Source organism: Aquarana catesbeiana, linkage group LG04 (genome assembly GCF_042186555.1).
Source record: "Aquarana catesbeiana isolate 2022-GZ linkage group LG04, ASM4218655v1, whole genome shotgun sequence".
In the NCBI taxonomy this organism is placed as follows: Eukaryota; Metazoa; Chordata; class Amphibia; order Anura; family Ranidae; genus Aquarana; species Aquarana catesbeiana.
This window is the reverse complement of record NC_133327.1, coordinates 485,262,421-485,286,356: the sequence shown is the minus strand read 5'-3', so window position 1 is coordinate 485,286,356 and position 23,936 is coordinate 485,262,421. Positions and strand designations below refer to the sequence as shown.

General features: G+C 44.7%; 1 protein-coding gene across 2 annotated transcripts in view; it reads left to right on the top strand.

Annotated features, from left to right (window-relative positions):
* Positions 1–23,936, top strand: part of NLRC4 (NLR family CARD domain containing 4) — a 630,421-nt gene that overhangs the window by 207,667 nt on the left and 398,818 nt on the right. For both annotated transcript variants that reach the window (XM_073627642.1, XM_073627641.1), the window contains exons 4-5: positions 5,997–7,904; positions 18,716–18,808. In XM_073627642.1, coding sequence (XP_073483743.1) covers positions 5,997–7,904; positions 18,716–18,808 — 2,001 coding nt within the window. The remainder of the gene's footprint in view (positions 1–5,996; positions 7,905–18,715; positions 18,809–23,936) is intronic.

Here is a 23,936-nt window from a genome sequence, read left to right as displayed (position 1 = left end):
GAGATTCTGTCAGCTCTGCAGGGGCAGGGTCAGAGGTGGTTGACGACATGCCAGCTTCAGCCAGGAATGGGGAATGGTTGTATGCGACTATGGCACCAACCTTCTCTCCGCCCTCCGACAGGGACACTTGACCCATGTTCCATGTTTGGCACACGTCCTGAATTTGGTGGTGCAGCGGTTCTATAGCAGGTACCCAGGCTTACAAGATCTCCTGAGGCAGGCCACAAAAGTCTGGGGTCATTTCCCCCAGTCATACAATGCCAGTGCTCTGCTGGCTGTCATTCAAAGGGAATGCAACCTGTCCACCAACCGCCTCATTTGTGACATGCCCACCAGGTCAAGCTCAATGTTGACAATGCTGCAACACCTGCACACGCAGCAGAGGGCCATAAATGAGTACCTGTGTGAGTATGGCACCAGGACAGGATCAGGGGAGTTTGGCTGCTTTTCACCACACCAGTGGCTACTGATCAAGGATGCATGCACTGTCCTGTCACCATTTGAGGAGGCCACGAGGATGGTGAGCAGCGACAATGCATGCATCAGTGATACTGTCCCTCCTTGTCTTCCTGTTGGAGCACACGCTTCATGGAATAATGGACAGAGCACTTGTGGCTGAACAGTGGGAGGAAGAGGAGAACTTCCTTACCTCTCAAGGCCCCCTTTATCCAGATAGTATTCCTGTGGGCCCACCAAAACACACAGGAAGAAGAGGAGGAGGGTTGGGTCAGCATGGACGTGGAGGATAACACTCAGCAGCAGTCTTCAAGGGATGGTTTTTTAGCCCTCAGAAACCCGAGGAGTTGTACGTTGCTGGGAGGAGGTTGTTACGGATCATGTGAACCTTAGTGACCCAGAGGACTCAGAATCGAATGCCTCTGCAAACTTACGCTGCATGGCCTCCCTGATTCTGCAAAGCCTGCAAAAGTACCCTAGGATTCGTGGTATCAAGGAGAGGGATCATTACTAGCTGACAACCCTTCTTGATCCACTTTAAAAGGGTAAGGTAGCAGAACTCACACTGACTTCACAAAGGGAGCAGAGGATGAAACATCTTCAGGAGGCCTTGAAGAAAGGTTTGTGCAATGCATTTCCAGACCCTGGGAGGTTACGATTTCCTGGTGCTGGATAACGTGTTGCTGAGGCTTCGTTCAGTCAGAGGAAGAGCGGTGGAGAAGGTGGCCTGCTGACTGATGCCTTTAGACAATTTTTCAGCCCTCAGTGCCAAGGTCTGATCGGTTCAAGCAACCATCGCCAGCGTCTGCATTACATGGTGCAGAATATCTAGGGGCAAGAGCAGACTTGGAGACCATTCCAGCAGAGCATCCACTGGGTTACTGGGTCTTGAGGATGGACCACTGGCCAGAACTAGCTCAATATGCAATTGAGCTACTGGCCTGTCCTACATCCAGTGTTCTATCTGAACGCACATTCAGTGCTACTGGAGAGTTTGTAATGGATCATAGAGTGCGCCTTTCCACAGACTCCATTGATAGTGTTGGATCAGCAGCTATCAAGCACCTGATGCTGATGTAACTGATTTTTCTATGGATGTGGGATCCCTTGAAGTCTGCCTATACTGAGTGACTATCCTATTCCTCCTCAATCTTGATGATGCTAGCTTCCAACAATATTTTTGGTTTAGGGCACCACCATCACTGCCTAAGGCCCAATTTTTCTGTCCCTGTTTAACAGGGGCATGTAATTACAATTTTTGATCTAATATTTCACAGCAGGGCCTGTTCCTGCGCCCAACAAGAGTATCTGTGAGGGATTACAGTGTTGTGGCACCACCACCATCAAAGGCCCAATTTTTCAGCCCCAGCAGCAGAAAAAAAGGACAAGCGTGCCCCACGGCCACCTGCAGAGGATGCACCATGTCCACGACCAGCACTGTTAACTGTAGACACAGAGCCTGCTTGCCCTCTTTTAGTGGCCTGTGAGCATCTGCATCTCTTTGTTGGCCTTCCAGACATGATGGGGGTTTTGTTTTGCGACACCACACTACACTGTATTGTGTACTGTGTACACCACCAGAAAAGTAGTATCAACTGTACTACGGCTGCACTGTATTGTGTTGTGAATGCACTGTACATATAGGCTATACTGGATGCTGCAGTGTGTGTGTGTGTGTGTGTGTGAATGTACAACACTGAAGAAATTACACTTTGCTACAATGTAAAGTAGTGAGTGTACAGCTTGTATAACAGTGTAAATTTACTGTCCCCTCAAAATAACTCAACACACAGCCATTAATGTCTAAACCGCTGGCAAAAAAGTAAGTACACTAAGTGAAAATGTCCAAATTGGGCCCAATTAACCATTTTCCCTCACCGGTGTCATGTGACTCTTTAGTGTTACAAGGTCTCAGGTGTGAATGGGGAGCAGGTGTGTTAAATTTGATCTTATCTCTCTCACTCTCTCATACTAGTCACTGGAAGTTCAACATGGTACCTCATGGCAAAGAACTCTCTGAGGATCTGAAAAAAAAGAATTGTTGCTCTACATGTACATGGCCTAGGCTATAGGAAGATTGCCAAAACCCTGAAACTGAGCTACAGCACTGTGGCCACGACCATACAGGGGTTTAACAGGACAGGTTCCACTCAGAACAGGGCTCGTCATGGTCAACTAAAGAAGTTGAGTGCACGTGCTCAGCATCATATCCACAGGTTGCCTTTGGGAAATAGATGTATGAGTGCTGCCAGCATTACTGCACAGGTGGAAGGGGTGGGGGGCCAGCCTGTCAGTGCTCATACCATACACCGTATACTGCATCAAATTGGTCTGCATGGCTGTCGTCCCAGAAGGAAGCCTCTTCTAAAGATGATGCACAAGAAAGCCCGCAGTTTGCTGAAGACAAGCAGACTAAGGACATGGATTACTGGAACCATGTCCTGTGGTCTGTTGAGACCAAGATAAACTTATTTGGTTCAGATGGTGTCAGGCGTGTCTGGCGGCAAACAGGTGAGGAGTACAAAGACAAGTGTGTTTTGCCTACAGTCAAGCATGGTGGTGGGAGTGTCATGGTCTGTGGCTACATGAGTGCTGCCAGCACTGGGGAGCTACAGTTCATTGAGGGAACCATGAATGCCAACATGTAATGTGACATACTGAAGTAGAGAATGATCCCCTCCCTTCGGAGACTGGGCCGCAGGGCAGTATTTCAAGATGATAACGTCCTCAAACACACCTCCAAGACGACCACTGCCTTGCTAAAGAAGCTGAAAGCTTAAGGTAATGGACTGGCCAAGCATGTCTCCAGACCTAAACACTATTGAGCATCTGTGGGGTATCTTGAAACGAGCGCAAGGTCTCTAACATCCACCAGCTCTGTGATGTCGTCATGGAGGAGTGAAAGAGGACTCCAGCGGTAACCTGTGAAGCTCTGGTGAACTCCATGCCCAAGAGGCTGCAAAATAATGGTGGCCACACAAAATATTGACACTTTGGGCCCAATTTGGACATTTTCACTTAGCGGTGTACTCACTTTTGTTGCCAGCGGTTTAGACATTAATGGCTGTGTGTTCAGTTATTTTGAGGGGACATCAAATTTACACTGTTATACAAGCTGTACACTCACTGCTTTACATTGTAGCAAAGTTTCATTTCTTCAGTTTTGTCACATAAAAATATACAATAAAATATTTACAAAAATGTGATGGATGTACTCAATTTTGTGAGATACTGGGGGTTATTTACAAAAGGCAAATCCACTTTGCACTACAAGTGCACTTGGAAGTGCAGTTGCTGTAAATCCGAGGGGGACATACAAGGAAAATAGAAAACAGCATTTTATCTTGCACATGATTGGATGATAAAATCAGCAGAGCTTCTCCTCATTTCAGATCTACCCCTCAGATTTACAGCGACTGCACTTCCAAGTACACTTGTAGTGCAAAGTGGATTTGCCTTTTGTAAATAACCCCCACTGTGTGTATATATATAATATATATATCAAATACACCGCCTAAAGTATATTAGAAATAGTACACGTGTGGGGGCGATGGGCGGTAGCTCCCCCTTCTCCTCCCTCCTCCCCCTAGGCCAATTGGAAAGCTTCTCCTTTTGGCCAATCAGGAAATGGGTCTCACGACCCACTTCCTGATTGGCTGGGAGGAGAATCAGCGTGACAATAGCTTATATTCATTCGCTATTGTCACACAACTAGGTGGGCTTGGGGATCAGTGCTCTGCGCCCCGAGCCCTCCCTTTTTTTGAAGCCTATTAGAGCCTCAGGCTCTTATCACATGCGTCATAAAAAAACATGATTGGAATCCATGTGTCCGGCGCCCCGCATGTAGATTAGGGAGCCGAATACGTGGATTTGGGGGGGGGGGGGGTGGCGCTGTGCGCCCCTAATGGACAGGCCGCAACTGACTTCACTGCTTCTATAGTAAACTTTGGGGATGAATTACTCAACAGTGGCTGTAACAATAGAGATCACTTTGGCTTCATTCACACTTACGACGTTAGGGGAATGCATGCAAAATCACATGCTTTTCTGCAAAGCACAAAAACGTGCTGCTCTTTTTCAGATTCCAGCAGTGCCTTACGAATGGTACTGCTGTACCATGCATTTTGGTGTGGGGAAATTTTTAAAGATTTTGTGTGTTCCTCGTGCATAAGGCAGACAATTTATGGGCTGCCCTAAACATGATACAAGGGAATGTGCAAAAAAGTGTGCACTTTCAGTCTCACATCCATAGTGTGAATGGAGCTTATTATTAGGTATTATTTTAAAGTCGCACTGAGGACCCACTAAGAAACAGAGAAGGCAGGCTTTTCTTGGAGAAGAGACATGCACTGTCTTTTCTGCCATAAAACGCACCTACCTGCCTGCTCTTCTCTGCCACTGTAAATTGAGCTGCACATGCACAGCTAAGTTTACAGTGCCGGGCCTGTCTGAGTGCTGGGATGACTAGCTCCTGTGCATGCGCAGGAGTTTCATCATCCCCCACTGACCAATTAAGAGGCCAGAAGACCAACATTCAGAAGAACATTCCAGCGCCATAATGGGACCGTTTGACAAGTAGGTAAGTATTCACTCTTTAGTATGGCTTTAAACCTTGTTTACTGCTTGTTAAAAATATGTTAATATTTGAATGCCCATAGCTTGGCCACTGTTCTACTTTAACTTTCATATACACCTATGGCAACATTTACAATTGTCAAAATATGGCAGTAGGAGTGAGAAGTTGGCAAATGAGCACATTAAATGAAATGTTTAAGTAGAGAAAAGCAACCATCTCATGGCATACTATAAAAGCTGCAGGGACATTAGAAAACGTAATTGTATATTCTTATTCATTTCTTTCCCGTGGGTAATGTCAGAGGTTGTTGGGTTAACATGCTTAAGCAGACAGCATAAAAGGATTGCTCAGGAAACTTTAAAGTAGCATCTAGAGCAGGGGTCTTCAAACTGCGGCCCTCCAGGTGTTCAGGAATGATTGGAATCCATGTGTCCGGCGCCCCGCATGTAGACTAGGGAGCCGAACACGTGGATGGGGATGCCTAGTCATGTCTGTGAATGTCAGAGTTTTACAATGCCTCATGGGATGTGTAGTTCTGCAACAGCTGGAGGGCCGTAGTTTGAGGATCCCTGACCTAGAGGATGCTGGTAAAATGTTTTCTCATTGACTTTGGAGACTTCCCGGAGGAGCAATTAGCCAATCACAGAAACAGAAAATTAGATTTCTAGGCCATTCTGTGCACAAAAAGTGACCCTATAATTTTTAATAAAACAACAGTTGAATTTCAACAGTTTTAAAAAATCTTGTAATAGCCTAAAATGATCTGAATTGGGTACTTTACCAATAAAATTACATTACAAAATGGCTTGTTTAGTAATATAATATGTTATTTCAATATTTAAAATCAGTTCTCCTTCAATTTCTTACTAAAGTTTTCCCTGAAATATTTTGGTATCTGTACCCAGTACATAAAAAACGCATTTGCATTAACGTCGTTATCTATTATTTCTGTCTACTTTTTTAGATGTTTTTGGAAGAGTAACAGATGATGATTTGGAAGATCTGGCACGTCTTTTAAAACGCTTGTATAACAGCAAATTCTTTCAGAATATATTCCCACTTGGTAAAGAAATTGACATCATATTTGATTTGGAAACAACTTTTACTGATCCTTTACTGTGGAAAAAAGATATACTCAATCAGAGAAAGGAACAAATTACATTGGAGGATTTACTACACAGACTTGAAAGTCCATGCATCATCGAGGGAGAAGCTGGCAAAGGGAAGACCACAATACTAAAGAGGATTGCTTATCTCTGGGCATCTGGAAAGTGTGAATCTCTTATACAATACAAGCTTGTGTTCTTTATCACTTTGCGTAGTATGAGTGTAAACCTTTATGAGACAATGTGTGACCAGCTTTTTCCTGTTACTTCTAACTGGAACAAACAAGAGTTCATGCATAAAATCTGGAACCTTGGGCCAAATGTTTTATTTTTATTGGATGGCTATGATGAATTCAGCTGTGAGAGCTGTGCAGAAGTGGATGATCTCATAAAACATAACTATAAATTTGGCAGCACTGCCATTGTTACCACAAGAACAGAATCTCTCAAAGAAGTCAGACATTGTGCTTCTCTGATTGTGGAAACCAGTGATTTTACCATCGAAAGTGCAAAAAAACTTATTTCAAATGTCTTGCAAGAAGAAGACTCCACAGCCCTATTGCAGCAGTTGGATGAGACAGATTTCATGAAAAATCTAATGAAGACACCACTTTTTGTAGTAATAGCCTGTGCCCTTCGAATGGGGGAGTATGAATTTCACATGAACACTCAAACAACTCTTTTCTGTACTCTATACAACTTGATGATTGAAAGGAGTCATTACAAGTTGAGAGATGTAGATATAAGCATCATAGAACAAAATATTACCTTCTGTGGAAACCTGGCTCTTAAAGGACTGTTTGCACACAAATTTGAATTTAGAAAAGAACATTTGGGCAGTATTGTAGAGGATATCCTGCTTAAAATCGGACTTTTAAATATGTATGGGGCTCAAAAACCCAAGCCTATATACAGATTTTTTCATACATCATTCCAAGAATACACTGCTGGAAAGAGACTTGCTCAACTTTTGTCATCAGAAGACACGTCCAGTGCTGAGCAAGGAGAATGCTACCTAAATAATATACAGACAGTAAATGATGTCACTAATAGGTACAAAAATCTGCTCTTTTACACGTGTGGGTCATCCAGAACTGCTACACAGAAAGTTATAAATCACATTAGAAATGTGTGCAAAGATGACATAAGTGATCAGAGCACTGACTTTGTGGACTTTGGCATTAACCTTTTTTATGAAAGTGCAACCAAAACGGAACTGAGTAGGGAATTTGAATTCCTCTTTTTTGGAAGAACATTGCACATTAACACATATAATATAGCCGCCCATCATGTTGATTTTTTTGAATACTTACCAAGCTGCTTAAGTGTCCTTCAACTAGTCAAGTTAGATTTATTTGGTTCACATAGTGTTGGATCAAATATAGATAAAAAGGACATCTCTAATGAAGGAGGACTAATGGAGAATAAACCAAAGACATACATTTCTGAAAAGGTTGTCAAGTTGTTTTTTGATTGGACCCAAGCTTTGCAGACTCTGGAGGTCACACTGAAAAACTTTGATCAGCTTAACAAGCATGACATAAAATGCCTTGGAAAGATATGCTGCTGTGCTGACCATCTAAGGCTCAATATTTGCTGCAGCATAGGAATCACTGGAAGCCTTGCAAAAATTGTGGAATACTGCAAAAGAATGCAGGATCTGATTATAGACCGCACGCCTCTGAGTACTGATGATGAGACAAGAATTGTGGAGATGACAAATCTGAAAATATTAAGCATTTCTAATATTAATCGACAAGAGGGTGGTAAACAAAAATTCACAATTACATTACATAAAAAAAAAAAAAAAAAAAAAAAAAAACTAAAATACTAAGGGTGCTTTCACACTGAGGCATCGGCAATGTCGGCGGTAAAGCGCCGCTATTTTTAGCGGCACTTTACCGTCGTTTTAGCGGTGCTATTCAGGCTGGTAGCGGGGTTCATTTAACCCCCGCTAGGGGGCGGAAAAAGCGTTCAAATCGCCGCAAAGGCGCTTTGCCGTTGGTTCGACGGCGCTGCCTCATTGATTTCAATGGGCAGGGGCACTTTAGTAGCACTTTAGTAGCACTTTAGTAGCGGTGCAAACCGCTACTACGGTGCTGCAAAGATGCTGCTTGCAGGACTTTTTTTTACCATCCTGCAAGCGCACCGTTCCAGTGTGAAAGCACTCGGGCTTAGAGAAAACTGGTTGCAATGCCTATAGTAAAAAATATTTCCATTACCATTTGTTAACCAACAGTAAAGGATTGTTGACCAGGAATAAAATAGACGACCGAGGCAACAAGAACTTTTCTCTATTGTTCATTGAGGGGCACAGCGCTGTAGATTCTATACCATTGGTTATGTTGCCACCTACAGAAAAATTGGTAAATAAGTAAAGGGGCAGCCCCATGCAGACTAGATCTTCACTCCTGCTAAACAAGCTTAATTGAACTTAGTATCCTAAAGAGTCGGGGCATTATTCTCCAGCTGTGCTGGATCCAGACTTTTCAAGGGGATTTTGCTGATACTGGTAGTTTCAGGTTGGATATCTATAATTCCGGAAGTTCCTCTATTAATCTAATGAGCACAGGTTTTCCCAATTTTCTCAAATATTTGTTGTATTTTTATGACAGCCTTGTCCATACAGTCGCATACCTGGAGGTTAATTCTATAGAATCGGGCTCTGTTTTCATGTGTCATGGCGAATCACAATGTCGGTGGATTCAGTGCAGTGACAACTAGTGCACAGTCTGACTGCTCCAGTATCCCCCAAAAACAGTGCAGTAGTCATTCATCCATGAATACCCCACTTGTTTGTGCACAGATTTAGTGGTTTCCAGTGCAAATCAGTGGTATCCAGCTTCATTTTTAGGATTGACCCCTGGCAGGTATCGTGTATTCACCTGGGGTGTGAAGTCTAAACCTGGCCATAAACTAGTAGATATTCTAACAAATATTAATACGAACGTTAGTACAAACATTTTCTTCAGTACATTAGATGACTTGGTTTGCTTGTAACATTTAAATTTGGGGAGAATGGACTTTCCCAAATAAACTACAATCACTTTGTAGATGGATCAAAATTCGACCAGTTCAGTAGGGATTGGCCAACTTTCAATCTTTGTGTGAACCTCCCTGTTTGCCAGAAGTCAATCATTAGATTGATTTTTGTCAAATGGCTACACTGGAAAATGTTTATGGATCAGCAGCTGCAGCCACCATCAGAGTATTCTCACAGTTCAACTATCAGAATACAATGTTGCAGACTAGAGGATTCCTCAACCCTCCTCACTTGTGCCCCTTTTTTTCATTCAGCATTCTTTTAATGCTCTAAAGAATTTTGTCAAGCTATAAAGGGTTTGCTATCCCAAAGAATAATTTTTCAAGTTTCAGTGGTTTGAGGGCGTTTGTTCAAACTCTTCTAGAGCCTTATAGAATCTTTCTATGAGCTCATTAAGGTGACAGTCCTTTACAATGTCCTTGTACCGCTGACCAAAGACTTGAGGGAAAAAACGGAAAATTTATTATCAAATACTTACCGTGATTTTCCTTTCCTGATGGATTCCATGGCAGCCTACGTGTGGGTTAACCCCGCCTCCTCTCCAATGCTATAGGAACCCACTCCCATAAAATTGAGCTCACCGCGAGAGACTGCGTTCCATAATTAGCCATCTCTTGACCAATGGGTGGGACCTCCGTCTGCCATGAAGTCCATCAGGAAAGGAAAATTACGGTAAGTATTTGATAATAAATTTTCAGTTTCTCTGACAGACTCCATGGCAGCCTACGTGTGGGAAATAACTAGCCAGTCCACGCGGGTGGGTATGCTGATTAAAGAAAATTTAATTGAACCCATCAACCGACAGGATTCTTAAACCAAAGTTCACAGAAGATAGAGAAGCAGGCTCTATGCAGTAATGTGACATAAAGGTATTAATGGAGGCCCATGAGGCCGCTTTGCAGATGATGCCTGGAGCCACATGCCGGGCTGCTGCCCACAAAGCCACCATACCCCTGGTGAAATGTGCTGTCACCTCTGGAGGAGCCAAGCCCTTAGCCCTATAAGCCTGTTGAATGGACTGGACGATTCAGGCCTCAATCGTTCTGGTCGAAGCTCGCTTCCCTTTGTTACAGCCAGAGTTCAAGATAAACCGGTAGTCAGAGCGTCTAAAGGAGGAAGTAACTTGCAGGTATTTCCTCAGTAATTTGCCTACATCCAGAGGATGAGCTTCGGTGGACCCCTGGGCCCTAAATGTAGGTAGGACAATTTCTCGGTTTTCATGGAACACTGAGGTGACTTTCGGGTTTGAACCGAGCATAGGGATAAGGACCACCCGGTCCGGGAAGAAGGTCAGAAATGGTTCTTCATGACCCAAGGATCCAATCTCAGAAACCCTTTTGGCCGAAGTGACAGCAACTAGGAAGGCAACTTTTGCAGAAAGATCCTTGACAGAAAGCAGAGCTGATCCTGAGGTACTGGAGTCAGACAGTGAGTCAAGAACAAGGGGAAGATCCCATTTGGGGAATCTTGGTCTTCTTTGGGGCCTGAGTCTTGTCGCCTCATGGAAGAACTGCCGGATTAGAGGATGAACGGCCCATGATATTCCGGAGAAGGCCGACAAGGCCGAGACTTGGACCCTTAGGGAGCTGATGGATAGAGACAGATCTAGGCAGGATTGGAGGAAACTTAGGATATCCTAAACTCCTGGATCTCTGAATGATCTGCCTATAGAGGATGAGAATTCAGCGAACTTGGCCCATATTCTCCTATAAACCTTATTGGTACTCACCTTCTCGAGCTCATGAGGATGGAAATCAATCTTTCCCTCTCAAAAACCAGACCATCAGTCTCAACATCACCGGAAAAGGACTGCCCCTGAGAGAGAAGGTCCGGCCTGGAAAGGAGAGGCACCAGGTCCCGGAAGCTGAGCTGAATCAGGAGGGGAGACCATGGCCTGTTTGGCCAGTAAGGTGCTATCACCTGTAAAACCATAAAGAAAAATACTGCGCTATCCCTTAAGTGAAAAATATTCCACACATGTGTTCAGTGAAAGGACAAAGCAAAAAAAGACCAAAAATAACAACAAAATGCTGCTACAACCTTAAATGTGAGACATCCCCCACCTTATTAACTGTACAAATAATAGGCTGCGCTGCTAATAAATGAACGTGATCATGATTGATACAACCAACTTAGTAACAATCAAGCATAAGCAAAATATTAAAAAATATTCAATAACTAAAAAATGTAAATCACATGCATGATGGTGAGTAAGAATTCAGTGATCAATACAATTATAATGAGTCCATATAATCAAAAAAATAGTCCTTGTGGGTACAAAAACTTAATGGATAGAGGGAGAAAGACACCCTTTCTTCAAGTGATGTATAGTGTGCAAGAAAAAACTGTCTCCCTAAGGAGCGTGATATTGTAGGGAGTTCCTCCACCTCAAGTAAGTAAGCCCCTTACCAGATCCAAAGATCTCCTGTCACAGAGATCATACACGCAAGTGGCTGTGTCCCCCAGCCACTGGGTCTCTGTCAGGATGTGTGTCACAAGTCACCTCTCCGGGAAGTCAGCCTAATGATGATGTTTCCGCTCCCAATCCATAGATAAACATAAAAAAGAATGCTCCATAGCGTAATACAGTTAAATGCTACTTTATTAAATAAAAGAAAGGCACTTACAAAGTGTGCAGTTTAAATTCGCCTCTAAAATCACAGATGCGCCGGCCGGCTTCAGCTGCTGCCCGTTCCTTCCGGGTTCAGCGTGGTGTGGTGGTGACGTCAGCACGCCGCTCCTCCCCTATCACCACCACTTCGACCGCTTCCGCTTGGAGTCTCCGAAGAAACTTGAAGATGATCGGGAGCGGGGGAAAGGCGTATGCCCTGTTGAAGTTCCACTGATCCGACAGAGCATCCACTCCAAAGGCCTGGCTGCAACGGCTCTAGTGTAATATTTCTTGATCTTGAAGTTGCAGGGGGGTGCAAATAGGTCCACTTCAGGATTGACTCCCAAGGACAGAATCTATTTGAACGTCTGCGCATTAAGAGGCCACTCATTGTTGTCTAACTGTGTGCAAGACAGGAAGTCCGCTTGGACGTTCTGAACTCCGGGGACGAAGACCGCTGAAATATTGGCCAAGTTTCTCTGAGCCCAGGACATGATGGGCTTGACTTCCTAGAAAAGGGTGGGGCTCCGGGTGCCTTTGCCTCTTCACATAGACCGCTGTGGTGTTGTCCATTTTCAGTAGAACTGACTCCCCTTTGAGGAGATGAGTGAAAGATTGGAGGACACACCAGGCTGCCCGTAGTTCCAGGACGTTTGAGCCCGGGTTGTGAAGACGGGCATCCCATTTGCCTTGAGCAAGATCTGACCTGCAAAAGGCTCCCCAACCAGCACCGCTGGCATCGGTCGTGACCATGACCAATGGGACAGGGGCAATGGAGTGACAGGTGAGCAGATTTCTGCGCTGGAGCCACCAGAAGAGGCTGTTCCTCATCACTGAGGATATGTGAATGGACTGATTGATGTCCCCTGAATTCCATTGTTGAAGGAACCCTGTTTGAAAAGGGCATAACCTCCACAGAGACCATTTAACCATGGAGGTCGTAGAGACCATCGTGCCGATAATTCTTGGGCACTGTGAGGCCTTTTAGGCGTGAGGAGCTCAGAGTCCGTGAGATTCTCTCTCGGATGATTGGGATCTTGTCCAGTGGGAGGGAGAGAGTCTGTGAGATTCTCTCTCGGATGATTGGGATCTTGTCCAGTGGGAGGGAGATGGTGCTTTCCACCGTGTCGAACTGGGCCCCTAAGTATACCAGACACTGGGCTGGTTACAGATGGCTTTTTCCCAAGTTTAGGAGCCACTTGAATTCGGACAGTGTGGAGATAACTTGCTCCCTGTGGATCAACAGCTGCTCTTTGTCCTGGAACAGTAACAGGAGGTCATCGAGATAGTGGTACAAGCGTATCCCTTTTGTTCTGATGAGGGTCACCACAGCCAGAAGAACTTTCAAAAAGACTCGGGGTGAGGTTGTCAGCCCGAAAGGGAGGCAGATGAACTGTAGATGTTCTTGCCTGACTGAACCGGAGGTATTTTTGGAATTCTTTTGGCACAGGCACATGAAAATAGGCATCTTTCAAATCGATTGAGATTAGCCAATTGCCTGGCTGCACTGCTTGTTGGATGGTAGACAAAGTCTCCATTTTGAATCTTTCGGATATTATAAACATGTTTAGGTAAGTTATGTCTATCACGGGGCGCCATGAACCGTTTTTTCTTCTGCACAAGGAAGAGAGGGGAGTATACCCCCTGAAACTCTTCGTCTTTCGGAACAGGCACCGCGACTCCCTAGTACTATCAGTGAATCCATGCAGGACAGTAACATCTGCTTCTTTTCTTCTGACCGTGGTAGCAAGGTGGAAATAAATCTGGGGGGAGGAGTACTGACGAAGGACCATGTGTGGAGACGGTCTTGATGGTCCAGTAATCTGAGATTGAGGCCACCCAGACATGCCGGAAGAGAAGCAGACGCACTCCCACCTGACCTGCCTGGGCAGGCCCAATCTCAAAACGACTTAGCCAGCGTCCACCGGATGCCTGGCTTTTAGCAGATTTTTGGAAGAGTGTCTGGCCTCTGCTCCAGTTTCTTCTGAAATCCCGGCCGGGCCTGTAGGAGCGTGCTTCCCTTGAATGCTCAGTACTGCGTCTTCTGCGCTGGGGCTTCTTCTGACCAAACAGACTCCTATCCTGGGGTGGGAAACCCAACTTCCCAGCCATGGCTCACGCTATTTTGCTATCCAGCCTGTTACCAAACAACGAGGGCCCTTCAAAGGGAATACTACACCAGGCCTGCTTAGATGCCGGATCAGCGAGCCAAGGGCACAACCATAACACCCGCTTAGTCATGACCGAGCATAGCGTAGTCCGGGCCAGCAGGCAGATAAGATCGATCGAAGCCTCCCCCAGGAAGGCCCCCAGGAAGGCCGTTGCCAGCTTCAATTCCTGAACTGCCGAGCCCCTGGCCAGTTCTTCTGAGACGCCTCTGAGTACAGAGTCCACATTCTCTGTCCAGGCTTTCATAGCCTTGGACATGGCTGCGAGGACCAAGGTGGGATTGCAAGCCATACCAGCTAACCCATAACATTCTTTTGAGATCTTGGTCTATTCTGCTCTCAAGCCCATCCTTGAAGGATACAGCATCCTCTAAGGGAAGAGTGACGAGTTTAGCCAGTCGCATCAGTGCTGCATCTATGAGGGGAGCATTTTCCAGATGTTTCACTTCCTCTGCCTTGAAGGGGTATAATCTGGTAGTTTTGCTTGACATAGAAATCTTCTTATCTACCTTGCTCCACTCCTCATCAATGATATCCCTCAATTCAGAAAGGAACGGAAAATTGGAACGTTCCTTTCCCAGGTGTTTAAAGAACTTCCTCTGCTTAGCTGGAGGGGTTGGAAGGATCTTCCCACTTAAGGGCCTCTTTGACCACCTTAATTAGTGAGGAAACCAGGGTGACGTTGAAGGCACCAACAAATTCATCCCCCTCTAATTCGCTGTCTGAAGAGCTGGGGGAGGCATTGTAAGTATCAGCAGACAAGTTCGCCCCTCTAGAAATACTCCAAAGCGCAGAACACCACTTATTCCCTTTGCTCATAGTAAATGGAAGTGCGCATGCGCAAACCGGTGTGCAAACAGAAGCCGTTGCGCATCCCCGTGCTCGCCAATGCTTGCACGCACCCACTATTGACGCTGGCGCCAAACAGTCTATTTAAACCCAGCCAGTGCCTGCTTCCAGTGCTGCTTCGTCTTCAAGCTCCTGTGTACTCTGTTATCTGTGAAACCTGTGTGTGATCTCTGTGTTTACCCGGCTTGTTTTGACCATCCCTTGAACTCCACCTGCATTGACCTCAGCTTGTCCTGTGACCCTTCTTCTGCCTTCTGCCTTGGCTCCTGTTTTCACTCGTCTGGTTCCAGACCTGGTTTGCCTCCAGACTATGTTCCTGCCTGCACCCTGCATCTGAATATCTTGCCGTGTATGACCCAGCTTGCCTGACCTTGCTATCTGTTGCTGTCACCTGCACCAGCTGCCTACCTGCCAAGACCTTCCAGTATCTTCTCCAGCCGTCCAGGACATCCGCCCTGCTGCCTGCAAGATTCCTTGGCACTGGTGCGACTCTGCACTCCGACGCTTTCTGTTCACATTATCAGAAGCCCCAAGTCAGAGGTGTAAGGGAGGCCTTCCTCGTCCCATCAGGCTCTACTACCAGGTACATGATAGTAAGGCTGGAATGGGCCCGGATCCTTCTGGGCTCCATCAGCCAGGGAGCCAGTTAGTGGTGGACTGGCTCCGCGTGCGGGTTGTACCCCACTCCTTTAGGGATTGGTACACCACACGCTTATCGAGAGACTCCATCTGTTGATTTTCCGTCTCTTTCTCCCCAACCGCCTGGGCATAACATGACTCACACAGTGACTTGCCCTCCGGGACTCGTGTCCCACATCTCCAGCAGGCTCTGTGATCAGAGCGGCTGTCATGGATGCAGTGTCTGGAGGAGGAATGGGAAAATCTCTTCTATTGATGGGTCCTAGACAATAAACTGGTGATCCGACCTGCAAGGGCTAAAAAGGAGAAGGGCAGAAAACACATCACGTTAAGGGAAATGTCCATACCAATGTGAACCTGGCCCCCTCCTCTCTCACACTCCATGTACCTAGAGCAAGAGGGCTGGCCGCACGGAGGCGGTGACTTGTCCATTGCACCCTGGCAGACGATAAGTGATGATCCGGCAGCCTTGTAGGAACATGCACGTCCTGAGAGAAGGAGAGTAAATAGCATGTAGCTTGCCCTTTAAGAGCCATCTCTGCCCCCCCTCACCCTGCACCATAACCCCAGGCCGGGCTTACCTTAACCTGGGAACTCTGGTGTATGGAGGAGCTGTTGCAGTATGACAGGGGCTCACAGGGATTTAAATATCCCTGCTGTAATGATGTCACCATCAATTTAGCGTGCCTGCGCGGCCACCAGGACCCCAGCCATAGTGCACATACCCGAAACCAAGCCTCGGCTTCATCCGAGGAGCACGCATGCGCAGAAGCATGCCAGAGCCGTGACCCGGAAGAGGGAGCCGTGTACTGGGACGCACCTGTGTTCCATGCACCATAGAAGGGGAAGAAGAGAGAGAAGGGAAGGATAAGGCACACAAGGGGAGACACAAGAATATAACACCTGCCAGCTGATCCACCACACTTGGGCATAGAGAGGCCGTCCCCACCACCGGACACAGAGGCCTGGAGCCACGCACCCGCCCATGGCTGGGCCCTGGGCTAACCTGACATCGTTAAAAGGTATGCCCGGCATCAACCTCGATCGATTGGACGTCCGTAAACGTAAGTGCATTGTTTGTAGGTCCAAAACAAAGGAGGACAAAAAAGGAATGCAGTCTCTCGTGGTGAGCTCAAATTTATGAGAGTGGGGTCCTATAGCATTGGAGAGGAGTTGGGTTATCCCACACAAAGGCTGCCATGGAGTCTGTCAGGAAAATGCTTTGTTGTCAGGGGTTGGAACTTTAAAATCAAAGTGGTAAAAAAAATTCTTGTTCCTTTTCTGACCAAACGGTCCAGAGATTTGCTTTTTATTATGAATTTACATTACAATTCCAATTTTCTAATTATGCTTTCTGTGTTTTAAAAGTTCTTCATAATTACTTTACATTTGAGATTACTTCTGCTCTGGCCTCTGCTGCAGAACATTGTACAACTTTGCACAGACTATTAGGTATATCACATTTAAGGTTCCACAGCAAAAAAGTACCCTGTATTCTGTAATCCTGCTGTGATCCCGTCACTGGTATCCTATTGGTGCTTCCGATATATGCACAGGTTTCACACCTTTTTTTTTTTTTGCATGCAGAAATGTGTTCCATTTAGTACTGGGTTGCCTTTGTACAGGATGGGGTGGAGTTATTTAGTTATCTCCTTTTGAATTTCCAGGTGGGGGGTATATCCTTATTCTCCTTTTCACTCTGTTAAAGTGGTTATAAATAGACATGTGCACTGATTAAAAATTTGTTCGTTTTCATTTTCGTTTCATTCTTTTTTTGCTTTTTTCGGAAATTTGAAAATTCGAAATTCAGAAATTTGAAATTTCGAATTTTCAAATGTCTGAATTTCGAATTTTCAAATGTCTGAATTTCGAATTTACAAATGTCTGAATTTTGAATTTTCAAATTTCTGAATTTCGAATTTTCAAATGACTGAATTTCGAATTTTCAAATTCCGAATTTTCGAACATTCGGAATTCGAAATTCAAAAATTTGAAAATACGAAAATTAAAAAATCTGAAAAAAAGAATCAGTAAAATTTGAAATAATAACTAATAATTACTATTAAATTATAGGTATTGGAATTTCCTTTCAAATTTGGCTGCTTGTGAATGTAATGAATACAAATGTATCTGAAGTTACGAATTATCTGAAATAATGAATGCCGTACCTAAACAAATGGAATGGAACAAATTAATAATAAATAATAATAATAAAAAGGTTTTATTATTATTATTTATTATTATTAGATCGTTACGTTCCACATTTAGATACAGCATTCGTTATTTCAGATAATTCGTAACTTCGGATAAATTCGTACTCGTTATGTTCATTAACAGCAAAATTTGAAAGGAAATTCCAATACCTATAATTCAATAGTTATTATTATTTCAGATTTTCGGGTTTGCGAATTTTTGGATTTTCATTCTTATTTTCGGATTTTCAAATTTCCAAATTTTTCAATTTTAAAATTTCCTAATTTCACATTTCCGAACTTCTGAATTTCCGAATAAGAATTTTCCAATTTCCGAAATTTTGAATTTCTGAATTCTGAATTTACCAAATTCTGAAATTTAGAATTTTTGGAAATTTGCAAATGTGAAAATTCGGAAATTCGAAATACGGAAATTAAAAAATTTGGAAATTCGGAATTAATGAATTTTTCAAAATTCATTGAAAAACTAATTTGGAACTGAACGAATTGCACACGTCTAGTTCTAAAGGCAGACTTTTTTTATCCTAATGCATTCTATACTGCATTCTATACAATATATAATTAGAATGCCCCCCTCAGCCCCTCTAATACTTATCTGAGCCCCATCTCGATCCAGTGATGTTGCTCGTGAGCCTTGGTAGTCCGGGACTCTCCCTTCTCATTGGCTGAGACAGCAGCAAGCGCCTTTGGCTTCCGCTGCTGTCAAAGTCAGTGAGCCAATGAGGAGAGAGAGGGAGCAGCGCTGAGCCGTAGCTGTGTGTCTGAATGTACACACAAAGCAGCGGCTCATCTCGGGTGTCCCCATAGCAAGCTGTTTGCTGTGGGGGAACTCAGCAGGAGGGAGGGCAAAGAAGCGCCGGCGGGGTACCTGAGAAGAGGAGGATCTGGGCTGCTCTGTGCAAAACCATTACAGTAGCAGGTAAGTATAACATAACATGTTTTATTTTTAAACAAAAACAAACAAGCCTTTAATATCACTTTAGTGTTCCAGTTGTTCCAAGTTTGAAATATAGCATATCAACTGCTGTAACTAATTCATGTCTTGACTTTTTAGGGGATTTGCTACATGGCTTGTGCAATCTTGTGGAAATTGAAAAATTAGTCCTGCACAATATACACTTAAATGAAAAAGATGCTGAAATTTTAGGTGAGTATGGCGTAGCTAATAAAACTGGATATGATATATATTGAAAGATTTGTGTCACAAAAACACAGATAGAACAAATATACTTTTTTTAAATCCATAAACAGAAGAAGAATTTCAACCAAAATTCAGTAACATGATATTTCTTATATAAGTAATACGTGTATTCTCAAGATTTATTGCCAGTATCCAATCAGTGAACTTCTTCACATACTGTATATTGTTAAAAGAATTTCCCAAATATTTTATGGTGCAGTCCCCATGAAATCTATTTTGTATAATACTGTATTTTTAAATCATTAATATTATAACATTATACAGATCTTTTGTATAAATATTGGATTTATACTTGTTATCTTTTCAAATAGTTTTTATTGAGTTTTACATAACACAAAATGTTTCGGAACATAAAGATAAGTCAGAAAAGGATGACTGATTATATAGGTATTATAGTTAAACAATCAAATATCATCGTGTATATATTAATTTAATGTGTTGCTTGAGAGTTTGGGCCAGGAGTTTCACCTGGTCGAAGGCGCTGCCCCGTCCCCCCAGTACGCCATTTGGGAACTAACTATGCTATGGGATACAGGGCAACGCCCCCCGTCTTTCGTGCAAGCATATCCTTAGGACACATTACAAATATGGCTACATTAGTTCTAGAATATTGGTAGCTTTTAAGATATAACTGGTTAATACCGCTAATACCTCTAATATAACAAAGACAGAAAATACAACTAAGAAACAATAATAACATGTACCATAATAATATATGAATGACCAAACATTTATTGTTACATAGCTTTCAAGAATCATCAGTCAATAGCCGGGTGACATGCTACCCAGGAATTCCAACAGAAATTAAATTTAAATAGGTTTTGGAATTTTATAGCGAAATATTTTTCATAAGTGTATTGTAACTGTACTCTTTGTATCACCTCAGACACATTGGGAGCTTTTGTGGACTTCCATTTGGATGTGATAGTTAACTTTTCCGCAATAAAAATATGCGCAATCAGGGATCTGAACTGTGTGGGTACAGTGTGTGTTCCTACGTTAAGTAAAACAATCTGGTGGAGTCGGGATAATGATGAGACCAGGAATGTTAGTGATTGGGGGAAAAAACTGCTTTCCAGAAACTTCTTACCCCTTTGCACCTCCAAAGTATGTGCATAGTGCCTCCCTTTTCCCTGCACTCTCTCCAACAAATGGGAGAGTAATCTGGGTAAATCTGGGCTAGTCTAACTGGTGTTAGGTAGGTTCTATATATAGTTACATAGTTAGTCAGGTTGAAAAAGACACACGTCCATCCAGTTCAACCATAAAAAAAATAAATAAATAAAATAAAAAATATCGTACAATCCAATATACCCAATTCTATACCCACAGTTGATCCAGAGGAAGGCAAAACCCCCAGGAGAGCATGCTCCAATTTGCTACAGCAGGGGAAAAAAATATCTTCCTGATCCCCCAAGAGGCAATCGGATTTTCCCTGGATTAACTTTACCTATAAATGTTAGTACCAAGTTATATTATGTACATTTAGGAAAGTATCCAGGCCTTTCTTAAAGCAATCTACTGAGCTGGCCAGAACCACCTTTGGAGGGAGTCTATTCCACATTTTCACAGCTCTTACTGTGAAGAAACCTTTCCGTATTTGGAGATGAAATCTCTTTTCCTCTAGACGTAAAGAGTGCCCCCGTGTCCTCTGTGTTGACCGTAAAGCACATATAACATCTTTAACCTCAGCTCTCAGTGGTTCTCACAGTGGGAGTAACAAAAGTGAGATTGAATCGCCATTTGCCATTCCCTCTGTGTGTATGCGGAGTCTAGTTCTTTTTCCCAGTTTTGCATTGTGACAGAACCCACTGTCACTGTGTGTTTTGGAGGGGGCTGTGGGCTGGCCTCCTTCCCACAGATTTTGGCCCAGAAGAGACTGAGAGAGAGACTTTCAGTAGTGTATTCAGCACATTAAGACCCCTTTCACACTGAGGCAGTTTTCAGGCGTTTTAGCGCTAGACGTAGCACCTGTAAGGCGCCTGAAAGCTGCCTCCCATGCTGCCCGAAAATAGCATTAAGATAATGTAATGTAATGCTACATCCCTTCTCCACCCCCCCCCTTTTGCTGTGTTTAATTGTGTTGGGTTCGGTCATGGCACATAGACAAAAGTCTGGAGACACCTCCCAGCAGGGGATGTGTAAGGAGGGGCTGTCTGCTTATCATAATCCCTTTTATGTGTTTCAACTGTAGTTGTTTGAATATACAAGTGTTGAGTTTCCATTGGTTCTTCCTTGTCCCCTACCTCCTCTATGACAAGGCTAAGGGGAGTGTCCCTAACTGTGTTTAAAAGTGTATGTTTGGTACTTAATAAAGAGTTTATGCTCTGCATGTTTAACCCTCAACACCTGGTTATGGTGAGTCTGCAGGCTGTGGGTGCGTTTGGAGGACAGGAGACACAGGTCTGGCGGAGGTTCCCATATGGGGTATTCAAGAGTTCGGGAGCAGGCTGCAAGGCATGAGGAAGAAACATCGGGGACCAGCGACAGAGCACACCATGCTCGGCTGGGGGGATGTGATCCATCAGCCAGAGACGCTAAGCTATGAGCGACAACATCAGGGGAAGATCCTTCCCTCCTCCACAGAGATGTACTGGACGCAGTACCGTGTGCGAGAGGTGTTCCTGATGATTTGAAGACGGAGCTCGGAAGATTGGTCCGGGAGGAGATGAGGCTAGACGCCAGCTACAGAGCCCCCTGGTGGTTCACGGCTCAACTGTGGCCAGGTACAGCAGATGGCAGCCCGACAAAAGGCGTTGGCTATGGCGGCGTGGGGCTGCTCCATCAAAAAATGTACCAAGACCCAGACTTTGGGAATGATGAGGAGTGGCGGCTGGAAGACATCCTGGACTTCCAAGATGAGGTGCTGGACCTCCCCGAAGAGGCGTGTGACCTGGAGGAATTGGAGATCCTGGTTGAGCAGGAATGGGAGCTTGAGATCGCCTACAAGCGGCTGTTTGATAGTGACCAGCAGCCCGGCATGGCTCCCGTTGCTTGGGACTGTCCGGGAAAAATAGTGAACAGTCGCGAAAATGCAGAGCAAATGGGTCCAGGTGTGCCTCTACGTTTTTTTTTCCTGTCCTAACCGCAATGGAAGAAGCAGTGATGATACAGAGGGCACTGCGAGTTCTAGAATGCCAGAATGCACCAGAGGTTTCCCAGGCAGCGAGACAAGCTAACAGCATAGAAGTCTCGGAAGGGGGAGTTGAGACGGGCGCTGAAAGGCTGGTAGATGGTGATCAGCAGCAAGTCCAGAGTATCGCATCTGGTGCCCCAGCAGAAGTGCTGGCTACGAGGCAGAATGCCGCTGGCCTCTGTCCACCCTCAGTTAGATCCAGGGAGTCTGAGGGATGACCTCAGTGAGCTGTTTCCCCAACAGCAGATATCCCCACCGGGAGTGGAGAAAGCCATTCTACATCCCCAGAATTTGGACACTAACCCAGTGTTCACCTTCCCAGCAGAAGCACTGGCGATGGAGCAGAGCGCTGCTGGCCTCTGCCCACCCTCAGATTTAGATCCAGGGAGTCCAAGGGATGACCTCAGTGAGCTGTTTCCCCAGCAGCAGATATCCCCACCGGGAGTGGAGAAAGCAATTCTCCATCCCCAGCACTTGGACACTACCCCAGTGTTTATCCCCCCAGCATAAGCGCTGGCTACGGGGCTGTCAGGAAAGGGTCCATCCGCTGGTAAGATATATCGTTTGGCATGCAGTACTGGGGTCCACCAGCAGGTGTCTCCTGGCAGTGTTGAACTGTCAGGAGAATATTTCCCTGCTGGTGTCATTTCATCTTTTGGCCGCAGTACTGATGTCCACCAGCGGATGGATCCTGGCAGTATGGAACAGACAACACTCCCTGCGCTCAGGTGTGACTTGAAGCCAATTATAGTCAGTCCTATAAATACCCGGCAAGCCCTCACATGCTCGCCTTGGTATCTTTCTTCCTTGCGCCCTGAACCTGTATCCTGAACCTGTTATCCTGTAAACCTGTATCCTGTAAACCTGTATCGGACCGTGAACCTGTTCCTGAGCCTGTATCCTATCCCATCCATTATCTCCCTTTCCCAACCTGCCCTTGTTTAGTTGCTGATCTCCTGTGTATGACCTTGGCTTGGCTAACGTTTATGTCTCTGGTATATCCCTTGTTCCTGTTGACCTGCTGTGTATGACCCTGGCCTGGCTGACATCTGTGATTCCGGTATTGCCCTTTGCTGTATATATTATCTGTTGTCTGTGGGGTTCTGTTGGTTGGTTTTGCACTATCTGTATTTTCTGAATTATCACTTATTTTAATAAATATTATTTATTCATTTACATGCGTTTGGGTTATCTCTGTGCAGTCCACACAGTCTGGTCACACCTGTTCATGACAGTATACCAAGGCCAGCCCTGACCAGACGTGGCTGCACTGAGAAACCGTCCTGTTACGGTGGTCGCGCAAAAGATGGACTTTGATGAAATTGGCTATTATTCTCTGCTGGCAGCAGAGGATAATGAATATTGCTGTCAGACTCTTAAAGATTGGACCCGTGACCAACTGCTGGAAACGATCCAAACAGCCCATTTACTAGTAGATCGGGGTCATGCGTTATTTGAGGATGTTCAGCCTTTGATCCAATTGTGTGCAGAGTCGGCCTTGTCATGCATTCCCGAAGGTAGTGACGATTTCTCCCCTCCTTTCAGTTGTGACCAGGTTGAATCCCTGGTATGGTTGTTAGAGGATGATCTGGCTTTCTTTGATGAACATTATTCCGCTTGTTCCCAGCAGGTGTTATCTGATTGCATTTATTCAGTACAATCTCTGGTTAGTCAGGCTGTGTGTGAATCAGCATTTGTTCAACCTGTGCTGCAGGCATGGTCAGATCTCCTGTCTTTAGTTAAGCCACAATATTCCAGCCCTGCCATTAATCATCTGCCTTCCAAAAAATCTACCTCCCCGTCGCCTATGGCAACCTCAGCTACAGCCCAGTTTACTCAACCCCCTACCAAATACTACTACCCAGTCTCCAAGTGTAGCACCTATCCCGCCTTCAATCCTCCTGTCTCTTTTCCTCTACCTGTAACAATCCCACAAAA